The sequence below is a fragment of the Tursiops truncatus genome, chromosome 8, assembly GCF_011762595.2.
Source record: "Tursiops truncatus isolate mTurTru1 chromosome 8, mTurTru1.mat.Y, whole genome shotgun sequence".
Classification (NCBI taxonomy): Eukaryota; Metazoa; Chordata; class Mammalia; order Artiodactyla; family Delphinidae; genus Tursiops; species Tursiops truncatus.
This window is the reverse complement of record NC_047041.1, coordinates 14,064,324-14,081,481: the sequence shown is the minus strand read 5'-3', so window position 1 is coordinate 14,081,481 and position 17,158 is coordinate 14,064,324. Positions and strand designations below refer to the sequence as shown.

General features: G+C 41.2%; 1 protein-coding gene and 1 long non-coding RNA gene across 7 annotated transcripts in view; one reads left to right on the top strand and one right to left on the bottom strand.

Annotated features, from left to right (window-relative positions):
• DDX6 (DEAD-box helicase 6) overlaps positions 1-13,260 on the bottom strand; it is a 34,471-nt gene extending 21,211 nt beyond the window's left edge. For 2 of the 6 annotated variants that reach the window (XM_033861971.2, XM_033861973.2), the window contains exons 1-4: positions 13,056-13,260; positions 9,293-9,767; positions 5,924-5,987; positions 4,849-4,953 (exon numbers count right to left, since the gene is read on the bottom strand). In XM_033861971.2, coding sequence (XP_033717862.1) covers positions 4,849-4,953; positions 5,924-5,987; positions 9,293-9,492 — 369 coding nt within the window. In that variant the 5' untranslated portion in view covers positions 9,493-9,767; positions 13,056-13,260. The other 4 variants (XM_033861972.2, XM_019941778.3, XM_019941780.3 and 1 more) reach the window with 4 other exon arrangements.
• LOC117313375 (uncharacterized) lies at positions 12,686-14,188 on the top strand. The gene is made up of 2 exons (XR_004527815.2): positions 12,686-12,813; positions 13,657-14,188. It is a non-coding gene; the product is annotated as an uncharacterized lncRNA (long non-coding RNA).
• Positions 14,189-17,158: the final 2,970 nt, after the last annotated feature.

The following is a 17,158-nucleotide window of genomic DNA, read 5'->3' as shown; positions in this document are numbered from 1 at the left end:
GAGGACAATGACTGAAGCCAGGCCTGGCTGAATGCTCCCTTCTAAGAACTGAAATTGCTATAGTGCATCCTATAACAATTTACAGCTTCCTGAGCCCTCTAGGGCTGCCCTGGTTCTTGGCCAATGCCAAGTGTGTTTCTCCAGACTTCTCCCTAATCTTGTGAATTCCTGATATTCAATAAATTTCCTTTTGCTTAAGTAACCCAAGTTGGTCTCTGTTGCCTACAACCAAAGAATGGGATACCTTCCAATTTCCTAGTACTGAGAGGCATTTTACAAAAGTATAGTACCTGAAAAGGCTCCAAATTGCCCAGCTAGCTGCTTTTAGAGTAGCTGCTTCTTTTTACTTCCTAGGACTAGTTGAATTTAAGAACCTTAATTTCAGGAGAAAAAAATATGGGTACTGTGGAGGAGATAAGCAATGGTGACGACATCTACTGCTACCCAGAAAAAAAGGAGACGGAAGATAGTAATTTCAAAAAGAACATCTCCACCTTAAGGAACACACCCCAATTTTACCATAGTAACCAATGAAGACATGCATTTAAAGACTTTGAGAATTTAGGAAAATAATTCTTTTGGCAATAAATCCATGTTAGCAGGAGGAATGAATTATAAAAGAATTAAGAATGCTCTAATTCTTAACTATAAATTTAATAAACGACCAATTAGACTTGGTTAACAAAATAATTTCTCAAAATAATTTGAGATTCCTGACTTGATATGAAATTTGGTTGCCAAAAGAAGGAACTTCCATGTTTCCCTCAATAATGAACTACTTGCCATTCCATCATCTTCTTACCTAAAAAGTCTTCAAAAGTTGTGCCTAAGGTCTGGAAGCAGCAAGAGCTGTCACCAATCATCCCCAAGTTAATATAAGGTTTCTCAATGTTAAGCAGAATAAGACAGACTCTTAGGTCCTCCAAAGAAGTCTCTATTCCTGTAAAGCTAGGCCTCAGAATGGCATGGTTATGCTACTGAGCACAGCATTCAGACCAAGAACTAGAATCACAGATGGCTGTACCAAAGAAAAATGTGTGGAAGCAATCTGTAGTATATCTGGTTCCAGCCTGTCAGTGTAAAATTATATCGTCTCAAAAGATTTTAAGTGCCTCATTTTCTAATAATCTTATAGCCAAAGTGCAACTAAGTCAGATCTCTTAAAAAAGATTCAAATGTATATGACACCCATCTGGTCAAGAGGATTTTATATCTGGAGAGAAAAAAAAAATGCCTGGATCAAACTGTAAAACTAAGTACTATAAAGACAATAGACACGTTTTAGTAAAAGAAAAAAAAATAACAAAAAAAAAAAAGTGAGGAAAGAAGGTAGACAAGAAGAGAATAGAAGAATGCCAGTCACGAGGTTGGATTTTACTAGAGGACTTCTAGATTTCTTTTGGTTCTAAAAGCCTAGTATTTATGGTTTGTTACACTGAATGATTCTAAGAAGCATGTTATCTTGTGTTTTCCATGGATCCTCAGGCAAAACAATAGTGCAGGAAAAAGCAATGTGAATGATAGTCTCAGGTATACAGAATAATACTTTATATTCATACTCTGCTTGCTATTTCAAAATACACCTTGGAGCATTGTGGATTCGGTTCTAGATCAGTGCAATCAAGTGAGTCACACAAATTTTTTTGTTTCCCAGTGCATATAAAAGTTATGTTTACACTATACTATAGTCTATTAAGTGTGCAGCAGTATTGTGTAAAAAAACAATATACACACCTAAATTTAAAAATAATAACCATCATCTGACAACACAGGGTTGCCACAAACCTTCGATTTGTTTAAAAAAAAAAAAAAAAAAAACCAGTAAAAACCCAAACGCAGTATCTGCAAAATACAGTAAAGCAAAGCACAGTAAAACGAGGTATGCCTGTACACAACCTTCGATCCTCACAATAAAAACCTTGTGAGGGAGATCATTTCTACTTTACAGAAAAACCCAGATGGTAGACTGGCTAAGTGGCTGGAGAGTTAATTATCTATATGCTATACCAAACTGAGAATGCAAATAACAAAGTGAATTTTAAAATTTAATACAAAAGTGTGAAACAGGAGTCAGCAAGGGTCCATTAAGAATTAACTCTGCCAAATGAACCAATCTCCTTTTTTGATAAAACTACTACATAAAATAAAACCCCATAACATTTATTGGGCATTTGTCACCTATTAGCCACTGCAGTAAGGATACAAACATGAATTACCTCACTTAACCTTTACAACAACCCCACGGTATACACTATTATATCAATTTTATAGGTCAGAAAGCAGAGGCTTCGAGACATTTAAATAATCTCCTTAGAGAGGAGTGGAGTTGGGATTCAACCTGCGCAGCCTCACCGCAAAGACAGTGCTCTAAAACACTTCTCTAGACGAAGTTCACTTACAGATATCCATTAACCATAATTCCAACAAAGCAATACAACTGAAGGCCTATTTCCTGCCATGCACCTTGCTAAGTACTAGAGATACAAAGTTGAATGATACAGTAGAAAAGTGCCCATAAAATGTTTCACTCCTATAGATAAAATAGATTAACATGAACTATATTATGGAAAAGTAGATTCCTAAATATTTTTGATATCTGCACTCAAATTGCCTGATGAGGTATAACTTTATCTTGATACTTTCTCTAACCACAAGTTTGTCCTTTCAGTTTGTCCACAAAGGCACACTCTCATCCCCAGGCAATCACCATTCCAGTGTTCCCCACTTGGAACATGGATCACTTCTTCCCGGTTGTTCCATCTTCCCTAGTAGCTACATATATGTGCAATTTCAACTACATATATGTGCCCATTACATTACACTGAAATTACCTGTACAATAAGCTGTCCTTTCCACCAGACTCTGAGTGCAGGAACCCTATTTATCTTGTTCATCATAACACCCTCAGGGTCTAACACTTTCTAGGTCACTTGATACATGTTTGTTCAGTGAAAAAGTACTCAATGATGTCACAGAGTTTGTCCTGAGTACAGCTTGGATTCAACAGCTTCAATTTAAATATGTGAAGACAACAATCACATTTATCAAATCTGTACATGTATAACACATGTTTAGGTCTACAGGCATGTATGTGTATACATACATGTATTTCCTTGCTCTTTTCACTGAAAGAGTGCACCTAGTACTTAAATCTTGGTCCCTAATACTACTCCCCACTAATTGGAATCAGAGTTCCTTGGAGAAAATAGCTGATTCTGAGGCTGGGGAAGGGTGGCTCTACAGATAAGCTTGACATCGTGATATACCAAAAAGGAAGTGCTCAAGAAAAATGAAGGGGGAAGGGAAGGGTGAATAGGTGGAGCACGGAGGTCAGTGAAACTACTCTGTATGATACTATAATGGTGGATACATGTCATTATACATATGTTCAAACCCATAGAATTTACAATACCAAGAATGAACCCTAATGCAAACTATGGACTTTGGGTGATAATGTGTCAACACAGGTTCATCAGTTGTAACAAATATTGCTCTTGTGGGGAATGCTGATAATGGGGGAGGCTATGCATGAGTGTGGGCAGGGATTTACGAAATATCTCTTTTGCTCAATTGCTATGAACTTAAAACTGCTTTATAAAATAGTCTATCAGAGGGAAAAAACAAATGAGGCACATTACAAACACAAAGGAACCGGCCTGAAGGAGCTCACGCTGGCCAAATACAGGACAATTCGAGCACAAAAATACCACTAAAGGGACTTCTCTGGTGGCACAGTGGTTAAGAGTCTGCCTGCCAATGCCACAGAGCAACTAAGCCCATGAGCCACAACTACTGAGCCCGCGCTCTAGAGCCCATGTGCCACAACTACTGAAGCCTGTGCGCCTAGAGCCTGTGCTCCGCAACGAGAGGCCACCACAATGAGAAGCCTGTGCACTGCAACGAAGAGTAGCCTCCCCTCACCACAACTAGAGAAAGCCCGTGCACAGCAACTAAGACCCAACACAGCCAAAAATAAAAAATACATTTATATATATAAAAAATACCATTAAAAAAAATTCATGAGTCCACACTGATAATATATAGATACATAAGGAGGAGTTAGGGGGAAATTTTTATGAAGAGTAGTATATCTGCATTGCCTTAAAATGCTCCCCAAAGACTGTTTATTAGTTTTAAGGTGGTGGTGGGGGAGCAATAATTATACAGTAGAAAAATCAAGACACCACTTTGAAAGGGTAATCAAAATTAAAATCACCCTTGAGGAATAGATGAACACTATACCTCCAAATGTGACTTCTGCAGTATTCTGGCTAAGAATGCATAACTTGAATCTAATCACATGGAAATACGAGACAAACCCCAAATGAGGAATGTTCTACTGGAGAGAAAAAAAAAAGGAAGGGGGGCCATATTTTTAACATGTCAATGTCATAAAAGACAAAAAAAGAACAGGGAAATGCTCACTACTAAAAGAGATGTAACCATTATATGCAATACCTGATCCTAGGATGAATCTTGTATGGAAGAGAAAAAAAATGCTTTAAGACAAAATCTGGGGGCCAGTTAAAAATAAGACTACAAATGACAGATGAGATAGAAATACTGCATTAAAGTTAAATTGACTGAACATAACTGTACTATGATTATTCAAGAGACTATCCCTATTCTTAGGAAATACACACTGAAATATTTAGAAATAAAGCGCCATGATTTTGTAACTTACCATTTAAAGGTTCAGAAAGTGTGTATGCCTGTGTGTACATATATATATGTGTGTGTATACAAACTGGAGAGAACTGTTGTTTCACTGTATCATTCCCGCAGATCAGAAAGTGTGTAACGCTTAACTCATAACATTATACATATGATAAAAAAGGGGAAACATACCTGAATAGGAGATGGCTTTTCCCAGCCCATTTCAAAAATTCCCATCAGCAACTCCCGTTTCAAACAGTAATCTTCAAACTCATTTCCTTTTGTGGAGGTCACATCCTGGTCAAACAAAAACAAACAACATCAGAAGAATGAAGTACAATTGGGTTCCTTTGGTAATTAGCATGCTTAATAAAGTGTTGGAGAGACTAATTCTTTACCCCATTTAAAATATAAATATGCGCAGATTAGTTCTGTCTTGATCTATAGTTCAACTGAAAAATAACCACTCTCTTTAACACACACAAGCCATTTAAAAACTATGTTTTGGGGAAAGATCAGCCACCCTGTGGTCATTTTTCTCTAAGGACTGATGGAATACTGTTATTTCTATATAAGTATCAAACCACAAGATATGAAATCAAACCCTAGCTCTACCATTCACTGCCTACAAATATCCTAGTCTAAACCAGGGTTTCTCAAGTCCAGCACTATTGACATTTGGGCCAGAAAATTCTTCGCTGTAAGGGGCTGTTCTGTAGCATCCCTTCAGCTGTGATAACCAGCTATTGCTCCAGCTATTGCTAAATGCTTCCTAGGGGACAAAAATTGCCCTTGGTTGAGAACACTGGGCTAAGAGAACTAACCTCTCAACTTCAGTTTTCTCATCCACAAAATGTGGACAATACCTACCCTGAAACTTACTGTGCTGCTGGAAACAAGAGAATTTTGAGAAAACGCCTTGAAAACCATAAAAGCATTCCACAAAAGAGATAAGATATATATACGTATAAACACGGTATTTAATATATAAATTATATATGAAATACTGTATATATAGTAATAATTATTGTATTGTATACTGTATATTAAATATTACATTATATATTGCAATAACGTGTATACATACACATTATGACTAATTCCTCCAAATAGTGGAAATTTTGGGCAACTCATCATACATGAGTTATACAATTTCAACCACTTCAACTTACTTAAGAGTAAACACAGTGCCTGTTATCATTAAATAACTACTTCACTTTTAGAGTTTCAGGATCATTTTTCCACTTCAATGTTACAACCAACTTACCGAAGTTTTGATTCTTAGATCCTTTGGAGGGAGTTTTAAAGTCTTTTTCCAGTCATCACCAGGTCTAGAGAGAATACAGTAAAATTGAAGTATCAGAATTCACAGCATTAGTATTGTAAAATACAAAGATAATTCATCTCGATTATAATTCTAAAAAGCACACTAAGTTGAACATATTGCCGTTTACTTAAGAATACAGGTAACAAAAGAGATAAACAACTTTAGAAAAACTGTTTTCTTACAAAGCACAACAATCTAGGGAGAATTTTAAAAAATCAAGAATAGAAAGGAGTAAGGTATCCATCCTCTTAAGAAAAGCAGAGTTGTATACAGTCCAACCATTTTCAAAACTAGTAACCCATATGTTTTGTTTGACCTATATAGTGTGTGTGTATGTTTTTTGTGGCCTCTCCCGCTGCGGAGCACAGGCTCCGGACGCGCAGGCTCAGCGGCCATGGCTCACGGGCCCAGCTGTTCCACAGCATGTGGGATCTTCCCAGACCAGGGCACGAACCCACGTCCCCTGCATCGGCAGGCGGACTCTCAACCACTGCGCCACCAGGGAAGCCCATAGTGTGTGTTTTAAATTAGTGGCCAACATTAAAAAATTAGGAGATTTTGTGTAAAAGTCCAGATTCTGGATTTTCTTGAAAAAATCTGGAAGCTTTAGTAACACTGGTTCCAAATTTCTGCATGGCAACAGTTTGATAGAGCTTAGTAAATGGAGTTTAAAATCAAGTGGTTGATGCCTTTTAATAGGGCAAGTACCCTCTAATCTGGCAGTCCCCTATAGGCATCTGAGTTTGTAACTCTTGGTGACTAGTTAAAGCCAAGGAATCTATAAAGTTTCAGACTTGAGTTCAAGCCCTGATTCTTCTACATATTAGTTCTATGACCTTGCAACAGTTACTTTTCTAAACCTCCATTCTCTCATATATAAAATGGGATAAAAATTACATAAAATAATTTCTATAAAGCACTCAGCACAGTGCCTGGCAAAAGAAGAACTCGATATTAGCTGTTAGTAAACATCTCTCTTAATCTTTTTTACTGGGGATGCCTGAAACCACGAAAGAAAATAACAAAGAAAATGTAATAAAAAATTTTCTTTTTGGTCAGGTAAAAACTTCAAATAATATCCAAAGCATCTAAGAGAAAAAAGACTGTCAATAAAGCAGACAATGCTTTCAACTGTGTCTTTAAAATAAATAAGCTTTCACTGATTTAACTGTAACAACTCATATAATTAGAGCACCTCAAACATCTCAAGTCTTGATTTAGAAAGATAAGCACATTATTTTACTTAAAGCTAGGTCCCACATAATCCAAGATACTGTAACACAGGCAACTATTTGCTACCAATCCAAGGGTACTAAAGCCTTTCACCCCAGTCTATACCATAGCAAAGTTTGGTATAAACAAAAATGTCAACTGAACATCCTAGTAAGCCAGCTTGCCACATTGCCAAATTCACTAAATCGTGGATAAAAATGCAGGAAGATACAAGGCAAAATCTGCCTACAAAAAAAATTTATAATCTTAGGAGGTTAAAAAAAAATTTTTAACGAGAAAACAAGTGATAGAAATAGGTATTAGAAGAGCTCTGAGCCATGGGATCTAGAAGTCTTCATAAAAGAGATGACATTTAACCTGAGATTTAAAGATCCACAGAATTGAAAAAAAACATTAATCCTAGGAAAAGCAAAAAAAAGGTAAAATCCACTGTTGTCTCAAATCTGAGTTCAAGTAGAAAATACTCTCAAAATGAAATGAGGGCTTCCCTGGTGGCACAGTGGTTGAGAGTCCACCTGCCGATGCAGGGGACACGGGTTCGTGCCCCGGTCCGGGAAGATCCCACATGCCGCGGAGCGGCTAGGCCTGTGAACCATGGCTGCTGAGCCTGCGCGTCCAAAGCCTATGCTCCGCAACGGGAGAGGCCACAACGGTGAGAGGCCCGTGTACCAAAAAAAAAAAAAAAGAAAAAAAAAGAAATAATGTAGTTTTATGTTTCTATCATTAAGAATTAAAAATAGCCTAAATACTGCTAGCCTATTCATATTTTTTCAAGACAAGCTACAGTTTAGAAAATATTCTTGATTTCTATACTAATTAAAATATTCATCTCAAAAATAATAGAGGGCTTCCCTGGTGGCGCAGGGGTTGGGAGTCCGCCTGCCGATGCGGGGGACACGGGATCGTGCCCCGGTCCGGGAGGATCCCACATGCCACGGAGGGGCTGGGCCCGTGAGCCATGGCCGCTGGGCCTGCGCGTCCGGGGCCTGTGCTCCGCAGCGGGAGGGGCCGCAGCGGTGAGAGGCCCGCGTACCGCAAAAACATAAAAATTAAAAAAACACTTAAAAAATAATAATAATAAAATAATAATAGAATATGTATTAATGCCAAATCTCCCAGTGACCAAACCAATTCTGTTGGAAGTTAGGGCTATTTTTCTTTAGTAAGTACTTTAAGCATGGAAAAGATCTAGGTTATAATAAAACACAAGCTTTGGTTCCTTGAAAGAGTTTTATCATCTTACGAAGATTTCTAGAGGTTAAATCAACTTACATGGCTAGATTTTTAACAAAGACAAATCTCAAATGGGTCAAGATTCCTGAATGTTAATTTTCTATTAACTGATTCTTTGGAGTCATAGTTACCACTCAAATATTTTAAAGTGTACACTTAAAGATGATAGCCTACACACTTTTAAATTTAAAAGAAAAAATATTCTGTAGTAAGATGAGGCTCTTACGTTTTTAAAAGTCGTCAAAGGGGTATGGGACTCTTCAGAGATGTGTTTATAAGAGTTCAAAATCCTGAGTTCCCTATGACATAAACTGCTTGTTATTTTGTGTGCGTGTGTAAAAGGAGGAGAAAGTATATTTGAAAAGTAAATAAATAGGGCAGAAAAGCAAAGTGTCATAAACTAAAAAAAAGTTATGGATAAATTTTCTATGAGTATGTTTGAAGTTCAGAAGGCTGGGCAAGTCGTTAAATTTAAAATGTGAAATTGGCTATAACAGCCATTCAAACTAGGATAAGGTCAAGTTCTAACACTAGGGAAAAAGCCATACTGGCAAAAACAAGATGAATCTGAGCTCATTATGAAAGCCAGAAATGTTTCAAAAAATAGTCTATACAAAATTAATATATATTAATCTGTGCCAATCTGTTACTTAATAAACCTGAATTAGTTATGAAAGAAATACATTCTTCTATTGCAAATACCTGCTGGCCATAAAACGAAGTCATCTGTCCTCTATTTGCAATCAAAATGGTTAAACTAAGGTATACACAAAGTAGTCAACAACTAACAAAATAAATCTCCTTGGTCCCCCAAGTGTGTTTATTATTTATTCTAACACTTACTTAATAGTGGTGGTCATACTCTGTGCTTGCTGCTGAGTGCCATTATTGATTGTGTTGGTGTTTTTCAGCTGGTTCATCTGTTGCTGTGTCTGTGTGCCCCCTCCTCCGGGGCCACCACTGGGCTTCACAGGGCCCCTCAGCTGACCATTTTGACTGGACAGACCCATTATAACAGGGTTCTCTGTTCTGGCCGTGCTCATGCTGTATTAATTGTAAAGATGTCTCTTTCAAACTTCAAAACTTTTGAAAGTCAGTAGAGAAACTGTAATAACAGTTTATTAGGCTCTCCAAAACGAAGAGATAAATATAAGTCTTGCTCAATATATGAGTCCTTTATTGCAATGCAGGCAAGCACCTGTAAGTCTCTGAACGGTAAGCAGCAGTAACTTGCTCTCATGCACGGAATCAACTCTTTATTTTTTAATAAAGCCCTCTAACAAGGTTGAGTTATATATCTGAATTCGCTCACTTCAGTCTGAAACAAAGAAAAAAGTTAAATTAGCAAACAGAGTAAAATTAGAAAAAAACTTTTTTGTTTCCCTTTTAAAGAACTCCCTTAGAAGAACTCTCTTCTTTTAAATTAAAGAATTAAGAATACAGCTGCACTGAGACCAAATCACTAGCCAAGCTAGGAAAAACACAAAAAGATGAATTGCCTCAAAAACCAAACCTGCACCGAGACCCATCTCAAACATTTTAAACTGTCAGTTCAAATCAACCCAGAGAATACAAAGTAGAAAGATACTGTGATTAAGTTAGCATTAGTTGTCAAATGACAATCTCTTCCCTTGTTTCCACCCTGATGAATTCTCTGAAGTCCCTGCCACCTCTTAAAGTCAATGAGTCATTACATTCAATTGCATTACAACTCAGTGAAGTATCGCACAACTTAATGTAAATCTACAAATGAACAAGGCAAGACAATTCATTAATTTTTTTTTTATTTCTGACAACTGAGAATCCTTGAAGAGTTGAGCTTTTGGCTTCACCTTATGCTTTAAAAAGAACACATTTATGCCCTTGTGAATTTCAACGACAGAAGTTAAACTTTATAAAGAAAAATACATTTTCTTTTTTCCCTTAAGTTTTTGCCCTTTAAAACAGTAACTGAAGCATGTCAAGGGATATAAATATGTCTACATGTCAAAATCTTCTGCTTGAAAAACAGCCAAGAAAACCTTTAGCTACCTTAATCAAATCTGAATACTAAAATAACTGCTACGTTTTTAAACATAACACTTTTCAAAAAGTATATCCCAACTTGAAGTAGCATTTTTTTAAATTACAAAAACACAAAAAGGAAATGAGCTGTGTTAAAAAAATCTGTTAAAGGGTAAAGATACTAGTAACTTTAATCAAACTTTCCAGGAAACCCAGAGTACTAATTAAGTTAATTAAAAAAATTTTTAAATTATTCCCCAAATAAAATTATTTTTAAAGGAAGTACATGAAAACGTAATTGAAAAGCCAGGGGGAAAAAAGGCCAGAAAATAAAGGGCTGCTCTGTTTGCTTTGTTCTTTAACTCCTTTACATTTCTTACCAAACATACACTAGCTTATTAATTAGCGTTTCTGCCATACACCAAGGTTTCTCAAACAATAAAATTTTTTTAAAAAACCTCTTTGATGTCTTTTTTTTAATTGAAAATAAAGTTGCTCACAAGCAAATCCTGATTATCACGTACACAAAGCTGTATATTTCCAAGTCTCCCAGAAGCTGAGTGACCTCTTAAGCAGAGGGTGGTTAAGAGCCATCCAATTTCAGTGCAAGGTAGTAATTGGTTTCCTGTATTGACAGGTTTATATTATGATCAGCGATATCACCTACTTCATACCAGAAGACTTACTTATTTGCAAACACTAAGAAGATGAAGGTGGCAACTTCTAAAAATTAAATGGTATCATTACTGTCCATCATGCACGTAAGACCTCATACCTCCCTGCATCCAAAATGTGACTATGTGATAACTGCTCCCCTCTCAATTAAGCTAAAACCAGCACTGCAGCTCTACGTCTCAGGAAAAGAACTATTCCTCCTACCCCTTCCCAATTTAGATTTGCAAGTTATATTTCTACATTTTCAAAAATACGAACGAAACAAAGACGAGTTGGGAGGAACCCCTAGCGGAGTTAATTACAGCACTTCCCAGATCGTAGTTAGCAATTGACAGTTTCACACCCAAAACAGTATCGTCATCTCCAAAAAGACCTTTTGTGTGCGAATGCAGCGCAGTTTCTCTAAGCTCGGTCTGCAAGTTGGAGTGACCGTTCTATTTTGAAGGGGCGAGGGGACTGTTGAAGAGAAAGGGGAGTGAGCGATCAGGGAAAGAATCAAGCCAGTGATTTGAGCCCTATAACCGTAGGCAAATAATTTCTGGTTCCCCTACCCTTCAACACCCCCCCACCAAACCCACACACTTCGAGTCAGCTCCCTGGGCCCATAAACACAAATGGGTTGGGGCCCTGAAATCGTATCTGCGCAACAAGAGCAGGGAACCAGCTCCGCGGGTAGGAAACAATAGGGGCTCCCGCAAAAGGCCCCAAAGAGAAACCCTTAAGTCAGACGGCCCCTCCTTTCTCCATGACTCTGGGGCTCCATAATCACCCCCTTGTTATCGACCTGCAAGGCCTTACTCCCTCAAGCAGCCGGTCCTCTTCGAAACCCAGCCTTCCGCTACTGCATATCCCTGCCGCCCCCTATAGGGCCGCCTCGTACCCTATAACCTCCACGATCTCCCTAAGTCCTTGCCGCCCCCTACGATCCCACCTTCCCTCGTCTCCCACAAAGCTCCTCCGAGGAATTCTCCCGCTCCTCCTCCGGACCCCGCCGGGCACAACAGTGCTCTATCCCACTCCTCCCGGGCGCCCCCGCCCCACAGCTGCCGCCCGCCTTCCTCCCCCGGGCCCGACCAGGCCTCAGGCCTCCGCCTCAGAGCGCCCCCCACGCCGGCCGGGGGAGGGGGTAACTCCCCGCAGCCCCCACTGCACCGCCGACCTCCAACCCCTCACCTCACCCCACTCCTCGCGGCTCGGGCCCGAGTCCTACCACTGAGGCCACTCCCGCTCTGTACCCTCGGTCCTTTATTGTTGACTCGAAGCTCCCAAAATGGCGGCGGCTCCTTCCTCCTCGGAAACCTCCGCCCGCCCCCACCCGGCCCCTCACTTCGGCCGCCCCCCGCCCCGCCCCGCCCCCCGTCCCGCTCCACTCCGGGGGCCTGGGGGCCAGCCTGCCGGCGCTCCCCCGCTCCCCGAGCCGCGCAGCCCTACCTCCGCCACTGCCCGCTCTCAAGGCGCCGCCGAAGCCGCCGCCCGGGCCGAGCTAACTCGGCTCCCCGCCCCCTCCCTCGGCCGCAGCACCCCCGCCCCTTAGCTCTCCGCATGGCTGCCGCCGCGACTCCTCCTCCGCGCAAGATGGCGAGGGCCCAGCTGCAGCCGCTGAGCCCGCCGCGGCGCCTCTGCCTCTCCTGCTTCGTGGCAGGAGAAATCCGGGCCGAGGAACCTCCCTGGGGCGAAAATGGAGGGTAGTGCTTTCCCACCGACTGGGGGCCCGCGGGGGCCCAAGTTGAGGGAAGTTGAAGGGAAAATACGGGTCCCTTTCTGAAGAGAAAGGAGGGCTGCTTTTTCCACAGCTGAGGAGAAATGATCGGGGAATGGTGGCTGGGAAGAGTACCCCCAGAATGGATGTCGGGGGCTTGGGACCCGAGGAGGATCTGCTTATTCCTGACCAAGGACCGGGTAGCGACTCGGGGACGGGAGAGCTGACCTGACATCTCCCGCGGGCCGGGGAAGCTGCTGCAGGACCAAGGGGGTCGCGTCCGTTCGAGCCCCGCGCCTCCGTGCAGGAACGCGCGGAACCACTGGTCCGGAGGCGCCGGCACGCGCCCGGGTGTGGGAACCGGAAGGGGGGCCGGCCGGGACCGGTGCGGCGAGGAGAACCGGGGAGGACGCGGGGCGGACAGGGGGCGCTGTGCGCGGGCGGGCAGGGGCGGGGGTGGAGGACGCTGTAGGAGGATTGCGCGGGGGTGGGGTGCTGGGTGGCGGGGGGTGCGACCCGGGCCGGAACCCGGAAAGCGAGCTTCGGGAAGGGAAGTGGGAGACTGGGGCAGCGATCCTCCTCTCTCGGCCCCAAAGGGCAGTCCTCAAAGAGAGGGAACCAAGGAGGCCGAGCCCCCCCCCCCCACCCCGAGGGAAGGAAACGCTGCTAAGGAGTCAGTTATAATGGTAATAGGAGTTGTGTACGGAAATGGGCAATCAGAGGACCGAGGGTGATTCTTTCTCCAGCCTGACCCTCATCAGAAAGACACTTATGTATTTGTTCCCATAAATACTTTCCATATCCTAATGTCTCCGTTTATCCTTAACAGAAATAACAGGAATGCAGTCTTGTTCCAGGTAAAACAAAAATCGGAAGCTTGAAAGTTATCCAGGTCAAGGGAAAATAAAAACCTGGGTCTCACCCAGTTGACAGAAAATATACAGGGCAATGACGGGACCATATGTTGACAACAGAACTCCGACCCACAACCTCTGCTGCAACCAACACGGGAAGCCAAACCACAGCCTCTGCAGTGATCAGCTTAGAACGAGCAGGAGTCGGTCATTGACTGCCAGCTTCCCAAATTTTTGCCCCTGTTACCAACTCGGGACCAATCAGAGAAAGCCAAATATGTTTCCCCCCCCCCAACCAATCACGTTAGACGCCCGGCTTCTAGTTAGCCCGCCTCCAGCTTCCCCGAGTTAACCTCCAATCAGAGCATACCCTGAAGCCTACTCCACCCACCCCCTTTTTTTTTCTTTTCTTTTTTTTTTTTTCACTGCCGGCCTGTAAGTCCCAAGCTGGGTGAAGGTGGCTGCCTCCCTTGCTGTAGCAAGCTTTGAATAAATAGCCTGTTCTCACTTGGTGGTCTTTGTTTATTTACACACAGCCAATGGAAAGGTGGTAGAGAAGTGTGAAAAGGCTGTTCTTAAGATTTAAAAAAAGGTTCCTTTAACAGTTTTTGAATTAAATTTGTAGCATGGGGTCTCCCACCCAGCTTTTTAAAAACCCACTCATCTAAGGGAATAACCGGCATCTTGTGCCCATCCTGGTGAGAGAATGGCTAAGTGGTTCTTTAATAAAATGTTGAGGTATGAGGCCCCACTGCCTTTCCATGTAGCAGGAATGTGGAGGGGAGAAGGGCAAGGAGTGAGAGGGAGAGGAACCGAAGGATTTAAAATAGGCCACAGCCTGCCTCGGTCTCTTTCCCTAGACCACTAAAAAAATGAGACCAGCCGAAGGAGAAAGGTTTGTGTTCAGAAATAAACCTTCAAAGGGGGCCTGGTTGAAGTCATGACAAAATCCAAAAGTGAGGAGGCCACCAAAAGTAGAATATGGTATAGCTGCCTATTCTCACCTAGGAATCCTGCCAGGGCTAACACCTTTAAAGATTCTGCATAATGTTTTTATAAGATAGTCAGATATCCTTCCAACTGAGTTATTTATGTCAGCCCTTATCAGTTTTCTGGTGAGAAGTATGGATGGTATAGAATTAAACTATGAAAACTTGGATCTTGGTTCAATTTTAGTGATTGATGGATCCAGTATTCAACTATGTCAATACCTTTTTTTCTCCCTAGTTCAAACAGATTAACAAGAACGATAGAAACATATGACACTTTAGAAATACAGATGAATTATTTGATAATACACACAGTATCCTTATATTTATAAAATGTAAATTTAAAAATATTACATAAATCCAGCCCTTTGACCTTATTGAATATAATAGTTTGGGTGATTCGTGGTAAATATGGTTTTTGGAGAGCATGCTATCCCCAGTGAGGTCACCTAATAACTGTAGTAAAGTGTTTCCCAAAACATCTTGGTCATTTTCATTTTGTTTTTACTCACTCTCACTTCCCCCACCCTACTTTTTTTGAACTATGAAGCTGTTAGCTAAAGTGTTAGGCCTGGATTGTTGGCTGGCTCCTAGAGATTCTGTCTGTAGGAAAGATATCTTAAAAAAGAAAAAGAGTCACAAATAGAGTTGAGGTTTTCAGTATCTGTTTAAAACACAACAGGATTCGTGTGTGTGTGTAAGAATGAGATGTGACTAAAAAATACTACTTGGAATTCGGTCACAATAAGGGTCCTCCCAGCGAATGTTGTTTGCCAGCCTCACATCCTATCCCCGGTTATTTAGCTAAAAATAACTAGAAGGAAAAAAAAAAAAATCACAGGTTAATTTACATTTGATTTCAACTTCAGTTTATAATATTTAAAATCTAGAATTCTGAGTAATTTGAACCTGGAATATATACATCTGTGATGCTATCTTAAAAACCCAAATATTTTCAACAGCCTAAAATGGATTTCACACTTTTGACGTTCTACACGTTTTTTTAAAGGAAACATAATAGCTTTTTTTTTTTTAAAACTCAAACTACAAGCAAATGTGTTCATTACCTAGAAGAAAAAAAGTTCGCCACACCACATCCTCAAGAAAATGATTATGTCACACCTGGCTAAGCTTTCTAGTACAGCATTTCCCCTCCTTCACAATTGGCGCATAATGTTCTGATTTTCCAAAAGAAGGTTCAACAGATAAAGTTCTCTTCCAAATACGCCTGAGCAACATCTGGTAATTACTAACCAAGACTAAAGGCTAATGAGCCCAAGGAGCCAAGTACCATTTTCTTTGGATTTCAGAGCAGGTAAAAGTTGCCTCTTCAGTTCATATACCTGAAGAACATGAAGCAGCGTCAGCCTACTGAGGGCTTAGTAAGACATCCTCAGAGAGGTGCAGGTACTACACTGAAGTTAATGCCGACTAAGCCCATGTCTTTAATCGCTGAGAGACCACACCGGCCACATTTTGTTGGAATAAATGTTCCACTTCCAGAGTAAACTCAAGTTGAAAAGTAGGAAAGCAATATTACAAATAAGGAGGGAAGTGAGTGGGTTATACACATTTTCCCCAAACTACCAGGTTTGGTTCGCAGAATTTATCTTCCCTTTGACAGATAACATCTCCCCCTTCCCAGGGTACCACAACCAGCTAGCTAAGCTCACTAGGTGTCTTTTGGCCTCATCAGGTCCCAGCATTATTTGTGCTCTGGTCATCATTCAGAGAATTCTAGCTATTCATTTTGCCTCTTCAGTTTTCCTTACTGTGCACCAGCAATTTTAATTTTCATTAATTTGAAAACAACATGGGCTGGGAAGACACTGAAATCCGGAAACTAGTTCTTTAGGTATAAATTTAATTTGGTCTACTCAAATCAGGAAAGAACTGACACCGTCCCCATTGAAGATGGCTTGGTGCTCTTGGGTACTTTCTGAGTTAGGTCAGGGACAGTTGCTAATGAGTGATGTTGATGGGGGTCCCTGACAATCCTGTGGAATTGTCATGGTGTTGGTATGTGTACGGTGCCTCCTTTGTACCCAACACCTTGTAATAACGTTATATTTCTGAATAACCTTATCTGCAGGGGTAGCAACAATCATGACAAAGTGCCCAGCCCTGCTTTCCAGCCAGTAGTCAATCTGCAGAGCCTTCTATTGATCCTTGAACATAGAACTGTGATCTTAGGTACGATCCCTGGAAAGACAGCTTAGAGCTGAGGAGTGGGCAGTCTGCAGTCCTGAGTGCCATGGGTGGGTTAAGTCACATCTGTGGCTACCAGGACAAGACAGGGAACAAAGGAAGAAAAAAGTATTTCAGTGCAGAGGTCTCCTCAGTGACCTTCCTAGATCTTTATCTGCTTGATAAATTTTAAGGTTACTCTTTATCACATCAGCCACCTCCTAAATAACCCCTTAGTATCTCCCAGTTCCTTTTTACCACATGGAGTCTACATTCCATTGACAGATTGGGCCTGTCAGTG